We start from the raw sequence: 23132 nt of genomic DNA, 5'->3' as shown, positions 1-23132 counted from the left end.
ATTCCAACAAAATAACTGTAATCCGATTACCACTCACTGAAACAGTAACTGTAACCGAACACAGTTACTCATAATTTGTACTCTGATTACGTCACTCCGGTACATGTAATCTGTTACTTCCCAACACTGACCATGAGCCCTTTAAAACTCACTAAACGAGCTTTGTAACGTCCACATGCACAGTTTCCCCACCAGATGTCGCCAGATCTCCACTTTTTCCTCCTCTTTACTGTGTTTTTTTTTTTTTTCCCTCTTGCCATTGCCATGCGACAGTTTTCCAAGTGCCAACATCATCCCGGGTCGGACTGCGCATGCGCCGGGCGATCCCATTCTTGTCCTGCAGGCAACATTCCGGGTGGAGAGTGTGAGGAGAGAAAGAGAAAGACTTACAAGAGATTTCAGGCCGTGGACTACTCTGTATTTACCGTGGCTGTGTTTGCGAGGCTGTGGCGGCTCTTTAGCGGGACATGGTGAGTGTCGAGACGGATGCGATCGCTGCTTTTGTCGGCTTCTCGGGCACGTTTGTTGCCTTTGTGCCGCACGGGGCTTGTGCGCTTGTAATCTGACGTTTCATTGAATAGAAAGGCTGCGCTTGGGGCTAGCCTTAGCTTTGATCACTCCACACCCACTTTATGGAAAAGGGTAAGCTGTTATTACATTTTAAAGCTTTGGAAAACATGCACGAAATCACCACAGAGAGGGGATTTTGTGCTTTTAATATTTTTTATTTTTTCTGCAAAGGTGTGGGAGCAAATCTTGGTGATGTTGGGGGTTTTTTTAGTTAGCCTTAGCACCAGCCAGCTAATGTTGCACAAAAAGCAAATAGCCTGTGGTGGGGTTAGACCAGGATGACCGGCTTCAGACAGCTTTAATTACACTGCTATGATGCCAATCGTGTAATCACTATCCTCATTCTGTTGTGCAATAATAATCTTTGCCTGGATCTTGCCCAAAGATGTGCTGTAAAGTAAATAGTCCATTCATGTAGGATGTCTTGAATTACATCAACCCATCTGGCCTGCAGGATTGGTAAAGTGAATCAAAAAATAAAATAAAATTGACATTGTAAACAGTTTGTGCACTAAAAAGAAGAGTATCCTACATTTGAGCAAAAATATAGCACAGTAAAGTAATGAAACTGTAGTCTTAATTGTAAAGATGTAACAATAACCGAAATATCGTGATGTCGTATCGTCAAAAGTCTCGCAATAATATCGTGGGCTGTCACAATATATATCGAATCACAAGTTTTTCTGCTTAAATGCATGGTTTTATAGTAGCAACAGCTTATAAACATCAGAAACTACATATCCCATGAGTCATTTCAGCGCAAACAACATGAAGAAATATGTTTTTGACTTGAATTCTTGGGATTATCACAGAAATAATTCACACCAAAATCTTGTCAGGGTATTTTAAAAGCAAAAAAGTGTCACATCTTTAATTATTAGCCTCTTAAAAATATCGAATGTGACAATAAATGTTCCAAATGACTGGTCAAAGCATTTTATGTTGTCAGTCTTTTTGTTATGTATAAAATCGTAATATTGTGAACCTCCCAAACATATCGTGAGCTTTCCCACGATATCGCAATAAATATTGTACCGTGACAATATCGTATCGTGAGACTTGGATATCGTGACACTCCTACTTAATTGTAATCCACCTATAGATCTGCTCTGATGTGGAATAAACACAAGCACACAAAGTTCTTTTTTTTATTTTTTATGAGTAATTCTAAGATATTGTCTTTGTTTATTTAAATTATAGACTTTCTATTATGATCGTATGATACTCTTGAACTCGAAGTTTCACTTTTATTTTGCGAGACAATCACTCTTGAACTAAAAGGTTCACTGTGTACCTTTTCTAGTGAGGTTCTGCCACCTGCTTGTCTCCTTAGATATGTTATTGATCTACCCGGAATGTTCCACAGTATGGCATTAGCTATCTTGCATTTATTCAGTTACTTAGAGTTCGACAAACTTCATTGATCCACAAGGGAAATTATTTCGGCACAGTAGCTCAAAAAAGACAATAAATATAATAACACAGAGCAAAAATATAAATGGTAATAATAAATTCTAAATAAGTAGAACAAAAAGAGCAAGAGACAAGTGTCAAATAAGACATAATTATATAAATGTAAATATACATTAAAATATAAAATCACAGCTTTATACCAGAGGTCACAGGAAGACAGTGCAACAATGATTTGATGATTGACAGGACGTAATGTTATCCGTGTACATTGTTGTACAGTTGTAGGGAGTATTATCTGTTACATAAGAGTGAGTTGTTGTACAGTTGTAGGGAGTATCATCTGTCACATAAAGCTGAGTTGTTGTTGTTGTTGTTCTTACAGGTATTTTATTTAAAAAAATTAAGTTTTTAAAATATTATATGTTCTTTCTGTGAGCTGCCTCTCCACAGATGTCACTTGTTGTTTGCGTCACCCGCTTCACTTCAAGGAGATAGACCAGTTTATTTTGACAATAAGCAAAGGAATGACATTTCCATGGAAACAAGCAGTGGGAAGACTCTTTACCAGAAAAGTTATATATTGCACCTTTAATTGTTATGACGCTTATCCTGCTTTCAAGCTTTAAAGGTCTTTTATTACACAACAATGAGATCCAATTTAAGGCCAATAACTCATTTATAGAAAGTAAATATCGGCGAGGATCAGCGACTTAAAGGTCCTATATTACACAAAATTGACTTTTGTGAGCTTTAAGCCATGTTATAATGTTGTTACCTCCTCAAAAAACGACCTGGAGTTGTGTTTTGTTTCATTCACACACAATTGAGTAACTCTTTATTATTAGTCTGTCCACATCTCCAAAGCTCAAAATGCTCTGTCATGTCATGAAGCGGTAGTTTTCAAGTTAACAGCTACCTTTAACCTTTTGTTCAGTAAAGTTTGGCGACTCCAGGGTTGAAATCATCCAAATGATCCTAGCGAAGGTCTGTGGAGTTTAAAAACACAGTGAATCACTTCCCGTATTACCACATGTCTTCACAAAGTGGAACAGAGTGTTTTGTGTTTAAGAGAACAACTCTTACAGCCTAAACATGTAGAGTTTTGTCTTAAACATGTGTGAATGAAACAAAACACAACTCCAGGTATGTTTATGATGAGAAAACAACATTATAACTTAGAAGAAAATAGCGTGACATGGGCCCTTTAGTGCATAAACTTCACTCCTGTGCAGCAATACAAGATCAAATACCTAAAATAGTCTCTCGGTCACTTCCCATTCAAACGCGAGGATTCGTGACTGTAAACCTTCAGCGTTATGTCTGTGATGATATGTAGTATTTGCTCTCCACTCCCAGACCTAGGGCTGTGATCTGAAGTGTGCATTCCTCCCTGCCAGGCCAGATCGTCTTGTCCCTCCACGAGAGAGAGAAAGAAAGAAAAGAAAGAAACAAGTCTGGAGTTATTTCAAGAGCAGTCAGTCTACGCTCACGGTGCTGCTCTACAAGTTAGTGCACCCGCAGAGCAAATACAGGCCGAGTGACGTCAGCAGTGGAGAGTCTGTCTTTGCTAAAGGGCTGATAGAGTACGCCGGCCCCCTCAGCGTGGCTCCGTTTCCATGGAAGGACAGATTGGTTTGACATAAATGAGAGACGAGTGAGTATAGAAAGCTGTTCATTATAGGGCCCGTGTTACTCTCTTTTCTGATCTACAGTACGTTATAATGTTGTTTCCTTATCGCAAACAGAGCTGGAGTTGTGTTTTGTTTCATTCATGTTTAACACACAAATCTTGTCTATTTAGCTTTAAGTTCTCAAACAGAAAACGCTTTGTTCCAAGTCCATACACCTTCACTACAATCATTTGGATAATTTAAGAACTGGAGCTGCCAATCTCTACAGAACAAAAGGTAAAAGGAGCTCTTAAACTAAAACAACTACTGCTTCATGAAATGTAGATGAAGACAGACGAATGTGTGAATGAAACAAAACACAACTCCAGGTCTGTTTTTGAGGATTATCACATGGCTAAAAGCTCACAAGAGTCAATTTTGTGTAATATAGAACCTTTAAAGAGAAAAGTGGAAAGAAATGTTGAGTTGGTGGAGTGTAGCGTCTTGTAAAGCTGTGCAGTTAATTGAATTTTGATTAATTTGATTTCGATTTGTGTGTCAAACGATCGCCAAACTCACATAGTCGAGTTGAAACGAAGCTTAAAGTTTATTTTGGTATGTTTTTTATATAAATAAGTATATTTATTTAATTTTGTAAATATAAAGATTGTAGAACAGCTGGATATATAGTTTATTTTTGATACATTTATGTTTTTGTATGCCTTGATTCATGTTCAAAGTTCGCAAAACTGCTCTAAGGTTCATATTTGTAGCCTATTTTTATTTTCAGTTTGAACGTTTTTGCGAGAGAAATGCTGAATAAATGCATCGTATAACTAAAAATAATCGTTTGAATAATTGTGATTTCAGTATTGACCAAAATAATCGTTATAATGATTTTATTCCATAATTAAGCAGCCCCAGTGTCTTGTGATCTGGGATATAGATTTTGATATTGATTTGTGTTGTTTAGGGTCTAATTACAGTTTTTAAGACAATGTTTTAATACTAGGATTCTGTTCTAAGTTCACATTTTAAACACGTCCTGAAGAATTGACAAAAAGACTGAAACATGAACCGACAAACTAATACGAGAATCACATTTCAGAGCGTGTTTGTACAGATCTAAACTACAGGGTTGGCAGTCTTTTATACGGAATGACACGGGAGATTTTATTGTTTGCGGAAGATATTACGTCGCTTCGTCTTTTCAAATTGCAATTTCAATTACGATTAATCTTGCAGCATTACTGTTGTTTACTCAAGGTCCAACTTAAGCCGTGCTTACTTATGGAAATGTATTATCTAAAGTAAACATTCGAGAAATTCTTTGTTGTCAGGGATGTATTCTTTATTTGAGGAAATGCTTTTCGCGTGTATAGAATTTGCTCTGCATCTGTATAACATCAATATGCCTTTGTTTGTTAAAATAATAAACCTCCTTCACTGTTGTATTCAAATGGCAGCTGAAACTGTGAGTAAAATAACACAAGTAAAACAAGTGATTTAATATAGTAGTAATAGTTTTTTATTGGGATCTTTTATAGACGAAACAAAAATTTACATGAAATCTGTTGTTTTTATTGTTAACTTGCACATTTTGTTGATAATTCCTCTTTATCTTTGGAATAAAACAGAGACACTTTTATAAAATTGTATCAGTGTGTGAGCAATTAACAATTAAAATAGTCTAACTCTGAAATTAGGGATGTAACAATAACCAAAATATCGTGATATCATATCGTCAAAAGTCTCATAATAATATCGTGGGCTGTCACAATATATCGAATTACAAGTTTCTTTGCTTAAATGCATGGTTTTACAGTAGAAACAGCAACATGAAGAAATATGTTTTTACTTGAATTCTTGGGATTATGAAATATGAAATAATTCACACCTAAATCTTGTCAAGGTATTTTAAAAGCAAAAAAGTGTCCTATCCACAATTATATCAGCCCCTCTGCAGTAAATATCGTACCGTGAGATGCATATCGTGATAATATCATACCGAGAGATTTGGATATCGTTACATTTCTATTTGAAATGGTCAAAAGTCTACAAAATGGCACCTATAGCGTGTATAACTGGAAGCTGAAGTCCACAAATTGCTACCAGAACCACAAATTATGTAGGGGTAGAATGGCATGTTGATGTTGTGGTGTGTAGTGTTGTCACAATACAGACATTTCAAACTTGATTTCACTAAGGAATAGATTCCACAAAGGTAATAAAAAAACATCCATCCAGGTTGGTTTCAATATAAAATCCGTGTATCATTCGTTCATTTGTTCTTCATTATTTGTCTCCAAAACCAAAATGAAAAAAACAGATAATGATTTGTTTTTTCAGTTTTTGATTTTGAGTTTAAATGAATAATGGAAAAAACGGATAACGACCATTTCCTGTTTCCGTGACTTAAACTGTGATGCCGGACTTTTGCGCCGCATACGGACTGAACCAGGACTGAACCAGGTCCAGAACCAGGACTGAGACCAGGACTGAGACCAGTACCAGACCAGAACTGAGACCGGGACTCAGATCGGGACTGAGACCGGGAACAGGACCAGAACTGAGACCGGGAACAGGACCAGAACAGAACCGGGACCAGACGGGGACCAGACCAGGACTGAGACCGGAACCGAGACCGGGACCGGGACCGAAACCGGGACCGAAACCGGGACCAGACCGGGACCGAAACCGGGACCAGACCGGGACCGAATCTGGGACCAGACCGATACCAGACCGGGACTGAGACCAGGACCAGACTAGGACTGAGACCAGGATTGAGACTGGGACCAGACCAGGACTGAAAACGGTTTAGTCGTGGTTTAGACCTGTTTTAGTCCTGATTCAGTCTTGGTTCAGTCCATATGCGGGGCAAAAGTCCGGCATCGCAGTTTAAGTAACGTAAGCGGGAAATGTTATCCGTTTTTTATCCGTTTAACACAAAATCGAAAAATGAAAAAACACATCATTATCCATTTTTTCATTTTGGTTTTGGAGACAAATAATGGTGAAAATAATTGTTTTGTCGTGTTCTTATTTTTGGTTTTCTATATAAAAATGAATGAACAAATGATGCACTGATTGTTCCACGGTGGTCCATGGGCGTATACTAGTCCATGTGCTCTTATACTTGTTCTGAAACAGCTCAAGTCTAAAATCAGTCTTAAAACAATTCAGTAAAGATTAATTTCTGTTCTGTGAATGTGACTTTTTTAGTATTGAAACCTGCTCCAATGAGTGTCTAGTTTTGATACTAGTTTAAGTACTGATTAGTATCTGATTTTTGATTCTTTTGACTGTCTTAGTAGCATGACATTTTACGCTGTTAATGCTGAAACTCTTTAATTAACTTTAATTTATGCGTATATGACACTCCTTTCTATGTTTTTTGTCGTTCCAGGGCACAGCAGGCCAGACCCCAAACCCAACCATGGAGCTGTGAGCCTTCTCTCCTCCACCATCCCTCCATCCATCTCCAATTTACTGCTGCCGGAGCCAAAACCACCTCTCCTCTCTCCTCCTTCTCCTCCTCCTCCACTTTCTGCCTGCCCTGCTCTGGTGGTTTGGCCTGGGTCCTGCTCGCAACAGCCCAGAGAAAGCCCGCGAGGGGAGGGTGCTGTAAACTTGCCCCAGCTGCTATACAGACACATGCTGCATTGCTACCATTCTCTGGCCACTCCAACATCCGCCGCTATGACAAAACTGCCAGCCTTGTGAACTAGCATTTGGCGTATTACGGAGATCTATCCATCAACCAAGCTGTACACAATCACACGTTTCGATCCAGCTGTTTATACCGAGTTCATTTCTAGTCCAGGTTGCCACGATGGAGCCCAGTATGGAGCATTGTTTAACGCTGGTACTGCAGAAGGATGTAGGGAAGAAGCTTCAAGTTGGACAGGAAATCATCGACTATATTCTAGATAAGGATAAGTCACATGACCTGGAGCAAGATCAGACCGCGCTGGACAAAATGGTGGACGGCATCGCGAGTTCCTGGGTCAACTCTAGTAACTTCAAGGTGAGTGTTGCTGGTAACATAAAAAGTGAAATGCTGATTGTATTCATAAGTTAAAACAACTGAATGGCGATTAGAGGTCTGCGCGGGACAGAATTTTCAGTCCCGCTCCTGCAAAGAATTGTAATTTTCAGTCCCGCTCCCGCCCACATCTGCGATATTTTGTCCCACGCCTGCCCGCAAGTCCCGCCGGATGGGAACCTTTGCTTTCTTAAAGGTTGTATGGAGGATTTTTTTATTTGTTTCAAATTGTCAGTGAAAGTTTAAAATGCCATTACAGAGATGCAGCAGCCTTGTAATTATGATGACCAAAAAAAAAAAAGAATGAAAATCCATCAACTGTGGACATGTTGAGGCCAGATAAACATCAGCCACTAGAAAACAAGGCTACCTCATTTTCTATTGGCTGTTAGGTTGTCAATCAAACTCCCTACGTTTCTAGCGTCACTGACTTGCTGGCACGCTGGGATTAAGAGGTTCGCCTCTCACGCACTGATGCCGTTTACTCAACCAATACAGCGGTTCTTAGTGTCTTTGTTTGTTGTAATGGCAGACAAGAATTCACGACCAGTTCATCGCAAACGAAAGTCTGTTTTTGACGCTGTGGAAAGAAGAAGAGAAGGGGAAAAGGAGCAAAGCACAACATTTGAAAAAGGACAAACAGTCGCTGCATTTCTCTTTCCTTGGAAAATCTTCTATACAACCTTTAAGCTATCAAACACGAAGAAGCGAAAGGAATTAGGCTGCGTATGGGAGGAGGCGCGGTGGGAGGTCCGGCGGCATGGTTAAGTCCTGGCTAAATCCTGTTTTAGTCCTGGTTTTAGACCTGTTTTTCAGAGTAGCCGTGTAGTCTTATAAGTCTTAAAAGGTCTTAAATTGCGTTGTCCAAGTCTTATTTTTTTCATAAAGGTCTTAAATTTCATCAGCCTATTTTCTGTATTCTCAACCAGGCTGCAGTGCAATGTTAAATGGAGGGAGCTAAAAAAAACAACGTGAAATCATGTAACATGAAGGTCTCATTTGGAGTATGCACAAACAGTACTTTGGGTTCAGGTGCCGGCAGCAGTGAGTAAACAATCAGTTCCCTTTACCCTGCCCAAGATGCAAAACTCTGGTCAGATCTGCTCCTATGCGTCACCCAAAAACACTCGTCTAAACACAGAATAAAAATTGAAGACGTGACGCTCCTTTTGTGTCTTCTGACCGTCATCATATAAACGTAGCCTAAGATAGATTCTAGATATAGTACCGGTTGTTGGTTGGTCATTGTTAGAACTGGATCTGGTGTTTTTCGACCGCATAACAGGTGCGATGTTGGTCTTAATTTTCATTTAAGTGGTTTTAAAAAGGTCTTTAAAAGGTCTTGGGGTAGTCAAACCTGGGGATACCCTGTTTTTAGACCTGGTTTAGTCCTAGTTTAGTTCTGGTTTAGTGGCGCAGCCCACGCGACGTACGGGAGGAGGGACTCTCCATGCGGTGTAAGGTAGGGGGGACGGTCCGTGTGGCGTAAGGTAGGGGGGACCGTCCGTGTGGCGTAAGGTAGGGGGACGTCCGTGTGGCGTAAGGTAGGGGGGACCGTCCGTGTGGCGTAAGGTAGGGGGGATGGTCCGTGCATCGTACGGGACGGGGGACGGTCTGCTGCGTAAAATGTTTTTATTAATGCCAAATAAAATATCCAGCAAAAATTTAGCATGATATACTTACATTCATTATTCGTATATTTGACTTTACACTCATATTTAGTTTGCGGGACTGCAGTTTATCATCCCACCCGCCCGCTCCCGCAATGAGCTTTCAAAATGTGTCCCACGCCGCACTTTTATGTAGGGTCCCGCAGGGCTCTAATGGCGGTATCAGTCTAAATCAAATTGGATAAAGTTGATCAAATTGACGGAAATGATTTGATACAATGTGCTTAGATGGTCTAAACCGCATCTTTCTTTCACATATTGTTGTACCCTTCCTATCCAACTGCTTTTTAAAGTTTTATAAAATAATTAGGGAGGCACAGAACCAACTTTTTCTGTTCTGATACTGATGTCTTTGCTGTAACTTTAAGTATCTGCCGATATCAAAGAAGCGCAGTGGAAAATTTTGCTGCAGCAAAACTCGAATTTCCCTCGGGATCAATAAAGTCTCTCTTTCTCAACTGATACTGGGGCAGAGACAGAAAATATAATACATTTTCCTCTAATGCAAACAAAATAAACATATCAACATTGCCAAAATCTGTGCTGATACCCGATACTAGTTTTGTATCAATGCAATTCTAGTAAAAATAACAATGAGAAGCATGTTATCCATTTCAGAATGTTGATCTGCTGCATGAGTGATTAACAATTTCACCAAAATAATATGTAAAAGGAAAAAGGTTGTATATAAGAGGAGCTGATGAGTAACCAACACCTTGAACTGGCCCTATGAAGCAATCCTCAAAAGCTGTTGTGGCCTTTTTTTTTTTAATGACTTTTTGGCAAATAATAACATATCTGCATCTTGTATTTTGTTGATTTTTTTCAATAAAAAAATTATAATATAAATACTTCATATAAATATATAAAAATTATTATATGACGTATTTATATTTGCTGACGAATTTTCGTCATCTGACAAACTCGAGATCAGACAGTGAGAGTCAGCGTACGTGTAGAGTTTTGTAGTGTAGTTAAAGGCGGCAAAATGGTGAGTGTTAAAGTACGAAAAGTTGAGAGAAAGTGCAGAGTTTTCAAAGAACAGTGGATGACCAATTATTTTTTTGTTCAGTGTAAGCAGCGTGCAGTTTGACTGACTTGTAAAGAAAGTGTGGAGGTTTTCAAAGAATATAATCTGCGTTCTGTTCTGTTATATGACCGATCCGACCCTGGCCCCCCATGACACTCAGGAGCGACAATGTGGCCTCCAGAGAAAAAAGTTTGTTGACCCTTGATTTAGACGGATCTGTGCTTGATTAGTTAATACTCTTTATAGTTGGAGCTTGATGTTAATCATTAGAGCCAGTAAGATGGTGTGTACTTTAGAGAAAGTCCTACTGCGTTGTTTGGAAAACTTGCTGGCTGCATTTCTGCACCTGGGGACCCATCTCCAGATCTTTGGCTGGGTTCTTGATCAGACTTACCTGGCTGCAGAATTCTCCTGTATTTAATTACTTTTCCGACTACTGCAATGTACTGAAGTAAAAACTATTACACATACAAGTGCTTCCTTATTGAAATCGAGGTGCACTGTGTGACGTTCATGGTGAAGGGTTCGCCAAATGCTTTACTCCATGAAAATGTTATTGCTTTATCTGAAATGTTTCACAGTATGACATTAAACCATTTTATCTTCATGGAGACCAAACCAGACCAAGTTACAGGTCAGATCTGTAGAGAGGCGACCCCGCTCACAGTCAGAGTGCCTGTTTTTCGAGGTATTTTTGAGCTATAAAACCACCTGTAATTGAATAAATGTAAGGTAGAGCTATGTAGGGTTGGGCGGTAATAAGATTAGGTATCCCGCGGTATCAAAAAGGTATCAGTTTCATTACATCATTAAAAAAGTCTGCAGTGCATAAGGACCTAAAATAATATTAGAATTTATTGATATCTAAATTTGTTTGCTCAGCTCAAATGAATGTGTGGTTGTATTTTCAATTTAATGCCGTCACGATTTAAATCTAATAATAGTCTATAATATTTCTTTTAGCTGCGTGGGGAGATGATATTTGATTAGTTTTATTCTGTTGACACGTGATGCTCATAAGAAAGACCAAGACAAGATAGCAAGTCAGGCCACAAGCAAGTTGGTCGCCCCTAAAATGACTCGTACTTCTGCAATTTGGCAGCATTTTGGCTGCAGGCCAAATGACAGGGAGAGCGAGCAAATGTTGACGAGGCTGAATGCAAAACATTTATGAAGACGGTGACCGTGAGAGATGAAAGCACCTCACATTTCAGGGCTCATGTGAGGATCAATCACCTTTCAATAGCCTGTTTCATCAGCCAGTTTAATTTTGTAGAAACTGTCTGACCTCGCAGCATTAGAATTTGTTCGCTCAACGGTAGGCGGGTACTTTTTATCATTTAACCAATCGCTGCTATTTGGTCGTGACGTATGTAATGCACTGCTAACTGGTATATTAAGCTTTTCCCAAATCCCGTAGGAAGAAGGGCAATAATGTCTTTCCCCTTGATAAAATTCACCAAACATTCTCTTTGTTCCGGCTTTAAATCCTCGATCTCGGGAATCGTTGACAACACTGAATATATGGCTCTTCGCTGATGGGCTGGTGCCCGAACTTGCACTTCCAGGATTCCTGACCTAATCACTGGAGAGAAATGAAATTGAGCGGAGGCCAGCCTGGCTACGATTTCAACCCCTCTTGCTCATACTTACGCCGAAGCAACAACTAGGCCCATGACCGCACAATCAACCGTAAAGTAGGCATTCGGAAAAACAACAAAGTACAAAAAGGGCAGTATCCGTTTAGCCAGGCTGGCGCCACCTAGTGCCTCCACTCAAATTAATTTCTCTCCAACGACTAGATCAGGAATTGAAACACAGTAGACTGTTCGCAAAAACCCTAGAAGTGCGAGTTCGGGCACCAGCCAGCGATTCCTGAGATCGAGGATTTAAAGCCAGAACAAAGGGAATGTTTGGTGAATTTTATCAAGGGGAAAGACGTTATTGCCCTTCTTCTTACGGGATTTGGTGCATTACATACGTCACGACCAAACAGCAGCGACTGATTAAATAAAAAAGTACCTGCCTACCGTCGAGCGAACGAAAACTAAGGCTACGAGGTCAGACGGTTTGTACGAAGTGAAACGAAGTAAAACCGGCTGATGAATCAGGCTAGTATCTGTTGGAAACCCTGTACAGATGCAGTGAACAGATAGTCAAGGTAATACCGTATACCGCGGTAAAATGCTGAGAAGGGTTAACAGTATGAAAATTTGGATACAGCCGAACCATAGAGCTATGCCATATCCATAAAAACAATCAGGTGATGGACCCCTAACCAAAACATTACACAGTGCACCTTTTAAAGTCATACAAAAAATAATTCCGGTACCTTTTTACATCTCACTGAAAGCGCAGCCAGTCCATTTGTTCTTCAGTTGTATTAGAGTTGAATAGTAAGGAAATAGCTTTGTACTGCGTTTTATGCCAGTTACAATGAAAACCTCTTGAATACCGGTCTGTGTTTGGGTTAGCCATGTTTGCACCTATTGTCCCTCCGTATAATGCTTTCTATCTGTTTTTTTAAAGTAGGAATTTCCACTCTTTCTCACAGTTTCACCGCGAGACTGCTCTATTGTTCCATATTTACTGTCACAGACCTGCAATCTGTCCTCGGTTTTATTTCAGTTTGCAGTATTTTATGTGAAAGTGGTTGGGACAGCGGTGGCGCATGCTTTCTTAGTAGCACGGGGTATGCTGCGGTCGCGTTGCAATTCTCTTTCCTCGCTTCCTCCTCCTTGCTTCCTCTCCTCGATCCTTCATTTCTCAGCTGTCAATCAAATATCATATTAAGTGTCGTCCCAAAGAAAACCTCGGAGTGAAGGAGTAAACCTGAGGGAGCAGACGTCAGATAAAATAATCAAACTTTATTGATCTCAGTGAGGAGTTTAGATCCTCTCTCCTCGCTGTGGACGGGACTTCCTCACCCATTTCCTGCAGAATCGAGGAGAGGAATCGAGGAGAAGGAAGCGAGGACAGAGAAATGAGACGTGGCCTGTGTTTACAAAAGGTTTGTGTTGCTAACTACTGCAGCTTTGAAAATCTCCATGATCGGTGTGTGAACAAAGCCCGGCCTGCCCCCTTTGCCCTACATACAGAAGAGGAGGGTCAACATAGATTTTCTCTCTCTCTTTAGGCCTGTCACGGTAACAAATTTTGCTGAGCGATATAGAAAACAGAAGAAGATGATAAATGATAATATTGAAACTAAACCATAAAGCAGTACTCTTAAAGATGTGGCATTGCGTAACCTTTCTGGTGCTTTTTTCCATAAAGATGCTGGTATTAAACATTTCTGTCATCATAAAGACCAAACCAGACCAACTTACAAGTCAGATCTGTGGAGAGGCAAGACTGTCTAGCTATTTTTGAGCCATAAAACCACCTGTAATTGAGTAAATGCAAGGTAGAGCTGTTTAATGTCACACTGTGGAACATTCTAGGACGATGCAACACTTATGTGATTAGTTAGTACAGATTTGTATAAAGACGACAGAAATTCACAATTCAACAGTGCTACAGCATCACAGTAAATATTGAACCTAAAATGATATTGTTCCAGCTAGGGGTGTGCAAAAATATTGAAATATCGATATATTGTGTTGTTTAATGTGATGATACAGTATCGATATCATGGGCTGCTGTATCAATATAATCACGAAGAGTATTTTTTGGTGTATTTTACTAAATTATTTTGTTACAGATACAGCTTTGTTGGTTGTTCAGAGGAAGGAAACTTGTTTATGCAACACATTTGACATTTTCACTATTTTGATGATTATAATGGCAGTTTCATCTTAACTTTGCACAAGAAGTGGTTTAACAAAGACTTTTAGCATCACTGCCATGATTCAGCCTTTATTTTTTATTGAACCGTATGGAATCGATTTGAAATATATATTGTATCAAATAAAAAGTGCACACTATCGAGGTATGTATCGTATCGGCAACTTCTTAATGATACACAGTCCTAGTATTAAACCTTTCTATCATCACGGAGACCAAACCAGACCAAGTTACAGGTCAGATCTGTGGAGAGATGACCCCGCTCACAATCAGAATGTCTGTTTTTCTGGGTATTTTTGACCTATAAAACCACCTGTAGTAGAATAGATGTAAGGTACAGCTGTTTAATGTCATACTGCGGAACATTCCAGGCAGAGCAATGACATATCCATAGAAACAAGCAAGTGATGGACCCCCAGTCAAAAAGTTGCTTAGTGTACCTTTAACATAAATAACATAATGCAACACTTAAGTGATTAGTTAGTATAGACTAGTATAAATTACCTCTTTTATATTTTATTACTTATTTTTCTACTTTATTTTGACTTGTATATTTATATAATTATTAGGGATGTAACAATAACCGAAATATCGTGATATTGTATCGTCAAAAGTCTCACAATAATATCGTGGGGCATCACAATATATCGAATTACAAGTTCATTACAACTTAAATGCATGGTTTTACAGTAGCAACAGCTTATAAACATCGGTAACTACATATCCCATGATTCATTTCAGTGCAGACAACATGAAGTTATATGTTTTTTTTCTTGAATTCTTGGGATCATGACAGTAAATCCCAAATAATCTCCCTTGTTGATCATTAAAGTTTGTCCAAGTCTGATAAAGAAGACAGAAATTCATAATTCAGCAGCGCTACAGCTCAGATCTCATTTTAGTACTGAAAAATAACAAAAAGTTCCTCACTAGTACACAGAAAAAGTATCACAGTAAATACTGAACCTAAAATTATACTGTTCCAGCTTTCATATAATGAACGATAAGTCAATATAGTAATTATCGTGTCTCTTTCTCTCTCTTCATTCTTCGTTCCTCTTTTGCTCGCTCCCTCTCTTTTGACACTGGGATGGTGAGATCTTGTTTATGTGGCATGGTTAATTTTACTACAACACTTCAGTTATGATCACTACTTCTCCTATTTACAGCTACAACAACTACAGCTATAATTACAACCTCTACAACAGACTTAACGGTGCTTAAGCAACAGTTGTTTCTACACAATCACCACAACCTCTCTTACTACATAACTACCGTAACTACATCTGCTACTGTTTCTGCTTCTATGGTATTCTTTTATTTGTACAACACACAACAATATAATAACCAAGACAAAGACAAAGGAAAGATGCTGGTTGTAACTTGAATGGCAATTTACACCTGTAGTTTTGTCCAAGTTATGTTATTTAAATTTACTACAAACTCACCCACAGCCTATTTTTTACCACAAACTTTTAAGAGACCTGTGTAGTCACTTTTTGTTCAGTTATATTTTCACGCTGGAGTGTTCAAGTTAAGCTTTATGTGTGCTCTGTAGATAGGGTTGTGCAAAAATATCGACATATTGATATAGCATATCATTTAATATGATGATACAGTATTGATACTGGGGAATACTGTATTGATATATATCACCAAGAGTATTTTTTTGGTCTATTTTACTGAATTATTTTGTTACAGCGCTACAGTTTTGTTGCTTGTTTAGAGGAAGGAAACTTGTTTTTGCGACACATTTGATATTTTCACTGTTAAGAACTTTGCACACGAAATGGTTTTACAAAGACTTTTAGTATCACAGCCATGATTTACAGTAGCCATATTTTTTATTGACTAGAATGAAATCAATTTGAAAAATATCATATCAAATGGAAAGTGCACTGTATTAAGATATGTATTGTATCATGGCCTATGTATTGAGGTATGTAGCAAACTGGCAGCTTCTTAATGATACCCAGCCCTATCTGTAGACAGGAGGTCAGCCAAAACAAAATATTGGCCTGTGACTTAGATTGAAGGTCGATACAGTACACCAGACATGTCAAACTCAGGCCTGGGGGCCAAATTTGACCCAAGATATAATTAAATTTGGCCGCAAGATCATATCAAATCTGTCTGCCAGCTATAGATAGACTATAGAGACATTACTGATTTAAAATTTGGTTATTATTTTATATTACGCTTGTTCAGGATTAAATGTTTAAGCAAAACTATGATTAAAAATTTATTTTAATAAGAAAAGGTTTAACATTACATATCTCGAAAGAAGAGAAAACATGCAGATGTTGTTGAAATTTTTCAATAAATATTTAGTTTGGCCCACGACCAAGTCCCAGTTTTTAATTTTGGCCTCTGTGAATTTGAGTTTGACACCCCAGCAGTCCACTAAAAAGTCAGAATATCGGCCTATCTCTGTTTACTGCAACTACTAGCCTACTGCTGCTTCTACTACACTTATGACAACCACGATTTTGTAGCTGTAATTTATAAATCTGCTATAGCTATGACTACTTAAGTTACTACATCTACTTCTCTAGTGACTTGTAGTAGCATAGTTACTACAAATACTCTGCTACTACAAATATTATGATACCTACAGCTACCACCACTGCTGCTGCTTTGTCCTGCTGGTACTAAAAGTTAATATTACTGCTTGTTTTTGGCATGCTGAACCATAGTAGATTATCCAAGTATTGCGTGACATTGCTGTAACAAAGAGTGGGTGGTATATTTGTCCCTGTGAGAGCTGGTAAACCTCTGCTCCGTGAGTCTCCTCTGAACAGGCTTACCCGATCACTTGGCAGCTAATGTGGAAAGTATTCAGTTTGAACTGCGAAGAATGAGAGACGCTGGATTAGCCATAAATGGAGGTTTGGTGCTGTGGAACAAAGCCTGGACTGTTCACTTTAGAGGACAACCAAAATCTACTACATACATTTACTAGTAGGAGTATTCATGTTCGAGTGAAATTGGCTTCCTAAAATAGAAACTGGAACTAGAATCTTTGCCCTTGGGTATTGTGTTACTGTGCATTGTTCAATAAATATATGAAATCAAATCAATTATCAGATGAAGGACAGAGCTTTTACTATATTAAAAGTACTTATGAATGAAATATTAAGCCCAAAATAAATTAGTTTTAACCATAGACTGTGTAAAGAAGTGGACTAAGGGACTTCAATTCCAGTCAAATGAAGCTCACAAGGCTAGCAGTGATTTATTAACGGGCAAAATGGCAAAATAAAATTATACATACAGTCTGTGATTTTAACCAAAGGTGGGCAGTGCTCAGTGATATTAATTTGAGTAAACTTTTAAAGAACTTAAAGAGTACTTTTCTAGCAGCATACTTTTATTTTAATGAAGAAACAGTATTTTTATTTGAGTAAAAGTTTGGTTACTCTTCCCATTGTGACAAAAGCTTTATTTTATGTTACGTATACATATTTTTTAACATTTTTGTTTCTTGCACAGCTCCTTAAGATAAAACATATAGTTTTTCTCATTTGTCTATTGTTTGAAAAAAAAAAGTGCTTCCAATTACATTAACTTCAAATTATAAACCAGACGTTATGCCCTGACATTTACTTTTTAAATTACTCTTACTGTTGTAGTTGTTTTCCCAAATACTTTTCCCTTCTTACTTAAGTTTTTTCCAGCACCACTACTTTGTATTTCTTTTTGAGTACCATAATATTATTTTGAAGTAACGTTGCTCTTAATCAAGTACAATTTTGGGCTACTCTAACAGTAAAGATGTGTGTAGTAGTGGATGTTTGATCATTGAAGAAAAGTAAAGTAAGAGTAAATTAACATGTCAACTAAATGAGAATTAACATGTGTCTGGCTCCCTTCACCTAAACAAATGGTAATACAAACAGAATCTGAGCTAAGAAAATTTCAGATCATCTAGTGCCTCCACTCAATTTAATTTCTCTCCAGCGACTAGGTCAGGAACAACAGTAAACAAAGCGGTCGAGATGGATGTAGACGAAGCCGTACATTCTGTGTTGGCAACGATTCCCGAGATCGAGGATTTAAAGCCAGAACCAAGAGAATGTTTGGTGAATTTTATCAAGGGGAAAGACGTTATTGCCCTTCTTCCTACAGGATTTGGGGCATTACATACGTCACGACCAAATAGCAGCGATTGGTTAAATAAAAAAAGTACCTACCTACCGTCGAGCAAACGAATCCTAACGCTGCGAGGTCAGACGGTCTCCACGAAGTGAAACCGGCTGATGAATCAGACTAGCAGACAGTAGTACACATTAGAAATCAATTAAGCGATATACGCCCTTTTAAAATAATGTACAGACTTGACGGTTGATTTTTTTATTGCATTTCCTCTCTTGTTGTTTGTCACATGAGTCATACTTGATTGAGTATTGCCTTGGATCACATTTACTGCTCTTTCTGCACAGTGCCTTCCTTTTTCTAAGTGAAGATCCATTATTTTTTATGCTGTACGTCCTGCTGAATTAACCATAAACTGACTCAGGCATTTTTATTGTCAGAACAAAACAGATTTAAAGTTGTATAGTTGCTGTATTTGTATTTGTCACTTTGAATACTTGAATAACTTAATCATAACCTGTGTCTCTGTAGATTTTCTAGTGGGGGTTGTCACTTGCTTGTCTCCATGGAGATGTTATTGCATTGCCTGAAATGTTCCATAGTATGACATTAACTATATATATTGTTTCTATTTCACTACAGTTTGTTTATTGCCTCAAAAAACCTTCTAAAAAACTTGTAAGAGCTGAATAGTCTGTCCACAGATCTGTCCTGTAAGTTTAATGCCATATTGTGGGACATTCCAGGTATTTAACATCTCCGTGGAGTCGAGAAAAAAAAGTTGCGCAGTGCATCGTTACAAAGAGGCTTGTCCAGAATTTTGATTGACATTATTTCATCGCGAATCTGGGTCAAATCGGTGACACCCACATCCAATATTGCGGAGGTGTCTCCCACATCGCCATAGTAACTAATGATGTGACAGAGTGTGATTTATTTCTCTTCCTTGTCTGAAAGCATCTATCAATTCCTCTCCCCTCCTTTCCTCTCCTCCACTCCACTCCTGTCTTTCTTTCCTCTCCCTTCCTCCTCTCCACTCCCATCCTTCACTCCTCTCCTCTTCCCTCCTCCTCATCCCTCCTCCTCTCGCCGCCTCCTCCTCCTCCTCTCCACTCCTTCTCTCCTCTTCCATCCTTCTCTTCTCTACTCCGCTCATCTCTCCTCCTCTCCTCCTCCATCCTCCCTTCTCCTCTCTCCACTCCAACCCCATCCTTCTTTCCTCTCCTCCTCCTCTCTCCTCCTTTCTCTTTCCCCTGTCCACTCCCATCCTTGTCTCCTCTTCCATCTTTCACTCTTCTTCCATCCTTCTCCCCTCCTCCTCTCCACTCCCCTCTTCCTCTCCACTCCCATCCTTCTCTCCTCTTCTATCCTTCTCTCCTCTCGTCCTCTCTCCTTCTCCTCTCCTCCTCCTCTCCTTTTCTCCTCTCCACTCCCATCCTTCTCTCCTCTTCCATCTTCCCCTCCTCTCTCCTCCTCATCTCCCCAACTCAACTCCTCCTCTCCACTTCCATCCTTCTCTTTTCTTCCACCCTTCTCTCCTCTCCTCCTCTGTCCTCCTCTCCCCTTCTTCTCTCCACTCCCATCCTTCTCTCTTCTTCCATCCTTCTCTCTTCCTCTCCTACTCTCCATCTCCACCCTTCTCTCCTCCTCTCCTCTCCTCTCTCCTCTTCACCTCTACCTCTCCACTTCCATCCTTCTCTTTTCTTCCACCCTCCTCTCCTCCTCCCTTCTCCTCTCCCTTCCTTTTCTCCACTCCTGTCCTTCTCTCCTCTCCTTCTCTTCTTCTCCCTCCTCCTCTCCCCTCCTCCTCTTCACTCCCATCCTTCACTCCTCTTCCATCCTTCTCCCCTCTCCTCCTCTTCTCTCCTCCTCCTCGCCCCTCCTTCACTCCTCTTCCACTCTCTTCCTCCCTCCTCTTCTGCCATCTTTCTCTCCTATTCTATCCTTCATTCCTCCTCCTCTCCACTTCCATCCTTCACACCTCTTCCATCCCTCTCTACCCTCCTCCACTCCACTCCCATCTTTATCTCGTCTCCCATCCTTTTCAATCCTCTCCTCCTCTCATCTCTCCTCCTCCTCTCCTTCTCTCCTCCTCTCTTCTTCTTTCTCTTCCCTGCGGTCCGGTCTGTGAAGGCAACTGTTGTATCAGACAAACTGGGGCCTGTGTAATTATATTAAACTCAATGAACATCCCAGCAATGCGTTTACGTCATCTACATAGTTAATAAGAAGACCTGTGATCAGTGCAAGTGACAATTTATTGATCTGCGTAACCATGGATACGTTTAGGGCTGGGTATCCTTATGAAGCTGCCGATACGATATATACCTCAATACACAGGCCACGATACGATACACACCTCGATACGGTGCTTTTTCGTTTTGATACGATATATTTCAAATCAATTCAATACGGTTCAATAAAAAATAATGGCTAATTCATGGATGTGTCACTAAAAGTCTCTGTGAAACCACTTTTTGTGCAAAGTTCATATGAAACACAAACATTTTAATCCTGAAAACTGTGAAAATGTCAAATGTGTTGCATAAATGATTTTTTTTCCCACTAAACAAGCAACAAAACTGGAGCCGTAACAAAATAATTTAGTAAAATAAACCAAAAAATAGACTTGGCGATATATCGATACAGCAGCCCACGATATCGATACTGTATCATTACATTAAACGATACGATATATCGATATTTTGATATTTTTGCACACCCCTAGATACGTTTGGAGTGTTTCTATTGCTTAAAAATTCCAGCGAATGGGGTTGCCTTTCCGCAGATCTGACTTGTAACGCAGCCTATAGTTGTCTCCCTTGTGACGGACAGGTTTAATCTCTACCGTGGAACATTCTAGACGAAGCAATAACATCTCCATGGAGACAAACAGGTAATAAAACATAATAAATAAACGTAATTATTCAAGTGTAACCGCAGCTTTTTATAAAACAGGAATGGCTGGTGGTCAGTGTGAATGAAAAATAAGTCCATCTGTTTTTCTTCCTCTCTCAAGCTTCTGTCCCTGTAGAATCAGTAAACGTTGACATTGTTGTGTGACTACGGCTGGGACGTGTTTTGTTAATCAAAGCAGTGAATTTGTGTTGCATAATGTATTATTTCAGCATATAAGGTAGGTCTATGAATACCTTTAAGTATGCAGGGGTGTAGTGGGGATTTTTAAAGTCGGGGTACGTGATTCGTGATGTCGCCCTCAAGGTTATTAATATTAACGCCGTTCCTAATCACCTACAGAACATAAATCAGAGGCTGTAACAAATGAACCAGGACTGAACCAGGACTGATCCAGGACTAAACTAGCTCTAAACTAGGACTAAATCAGGACTGAACCAGCACTAAAACAGAACTAAACCAGGATTAAACCAAGACTAAACTAGCTCTAAACTAAGACTACATCAGGACTGAACCAGCACTAAAACAGAACTAAACTAGCTCTAAACCAGGACTAAACCAGGTCTAAATCAGGTCTAAACTAGATCTAAACCAGGACTAAACCAGAACTAAACTAGCTCTAAAACAGGAATAAACCAGGACTAAACTAGCACTAAAACAGGACTAAACCAGGTCTAAACTACCTTTAAACCAGGACTAATCCAGGATTAAATTAGCTCTAAACCAGAACTAAACTAGCTCTAAACCAGAACTAAACTAGCTCTAAAACAGGACTAAACCAGGACTAAACTAGCTCTAAACCAGGACTAAACGACCTTTAAACTAGGACTATACTAGCTCTAAACCAGGACTAAACCAGGACTAAACTACCTTTAAACCAGGACTAAACTAGCTCTAAACCAGGACTAAACTAGCTCTAAAACAGGACTAAACCAGGACTAAACTAGCTCTAAACCAGGACTAAACGACCTTTAAACTAGGACTATACTAGCTCTAAACCAGGACTAAACCAGGACTAAACTACCTTTAAACCAGGACTAAACTAGCTCTAAACCAGGACTAAACCAGGACTGAACTAGCTCTGAACCAGGACTGAACTAGCTCTAAACCAGGACTAAACTAGCTCTAAACCAGGACTGAACTAGCTCTAAACCAGAACTAAACCAGGACTAAACTAGCTCTAAACCAGAACTAAACTAGCTCTAAACCAGGACTAAACCAGGACTAAACTACCTTTAAACCAGGACTAAACTAGCTCTAAACCAGGACTAAACCAGGACTGAACTAGCTCTAAACCAGGACTAAACTAGCTCTAAACCAGGACTAACTAGCTCTAAACCAGGACTAAACTAGCTCTAAACCAGGACTAAACTAGCTCTAAACCAGACTAAACTAGCTCTAAACCAGGACTAAACTAGCTCTAAACCAGGACTAAACCAGGACTAAACTAGCTCTAAACCAGGACTAAACCAGAACTAAACCAGGACTAAAACAGGACGAAACAAGCACTAAACTAGTACTAAACCAGGACTAAACCAGGTCTAAACCAGCACTAATCTTGGGCTTGAGAGCTAGAGAGGGAACCTTGAATTTGTAGAGCAGAGTGTCTGCAAAGCACGATCGGGCAACGGCTGTACTTAGCCTCGTGGGGAACAGAACTAAGCACCTGCAGTCACCTGCGGTCACCTGACGGTCACAATACGACACATATCTCGATACACAGGTCACGGCACGATACATATCTTGATACGGTTCAATAAAAATAAAGGCTAAATTATGTCTGTGATACTAAAAGTCTTTGTTAAACCACTTCTTGTGCAAAGTTTTAATCATCAAAACAATGAATATGTCAGATGTGTGGCATAAATGAGTTTCCTTCCTCTAAACAAGCAAAAAAACTGTAGCGCTGTAACCAAATAACTGAGTAAAATATACCCAAAAGTACTGGAGTATACCTTTTTTTAACACTCTTTACTGTCATGTATCTGTTCTGAACT

General features: G+C 39.4%; 1 protein-coding gene and 1 long non-coding RNA gene across 2 annotated transcripts in view; one reads left to right on the top strand and one right to left on the bottom strand.

Moving 5' to 3' along the window:
• Positions 1-273: 273 nt before the first annotated feature.
• LOC129408690 (uncharacterized) lies at positions 274-556 on the bottom strand. Its single transcript, XR_008632079.1, has 2 exons — positions 426-556; positions 274-337 (listed from the first exon to the last, which is right to left on the bottom strand). It is a non-coding gene; the product is annotated as an uncharacterized LOC129408690 (long non-coding RNA).
• Positions 297-23132, top strand: part of clasp1a (cytoplasmic linker associated protein 1a) — a 168387-nt gene continuing 145551 nt past the window's right edge. The window contains 2 exon segments of the mRNA XM_055152935.1: positions 297-470; positions 7000-7620. Coding sequence (XP_055008910.1) covers positions 7426-7620 — 195 coding nt within the window. The 5' untranslated portion in view covers positions 297-470; positions 7000-7425.

Source organism: Boleophthalmus pectinirostris, unplaced genomic scaffold (genome assembly GCF_026225935.1).
Source record: "Boleophthalmus pectinirostris isolate CB_2022bp ecotype Guang Dong unplaced genomic scaffold, ASM2622593v1 HiC_scaffold_1, whole genome shotgun sequence".
Classification (NCBI taxonomy): Eukaryota; Metazoa; Chordata; class Actinopteri; order Gobiiformes; family Gobiidae; genus Boleophthalmus; species Boleophthalmus pectinirostris.
The sequence above is the reverse complement of the archived record's forward strand: the minus strand, read 5'-3'. Positions and strand labels throughout refer to the sequence as shown.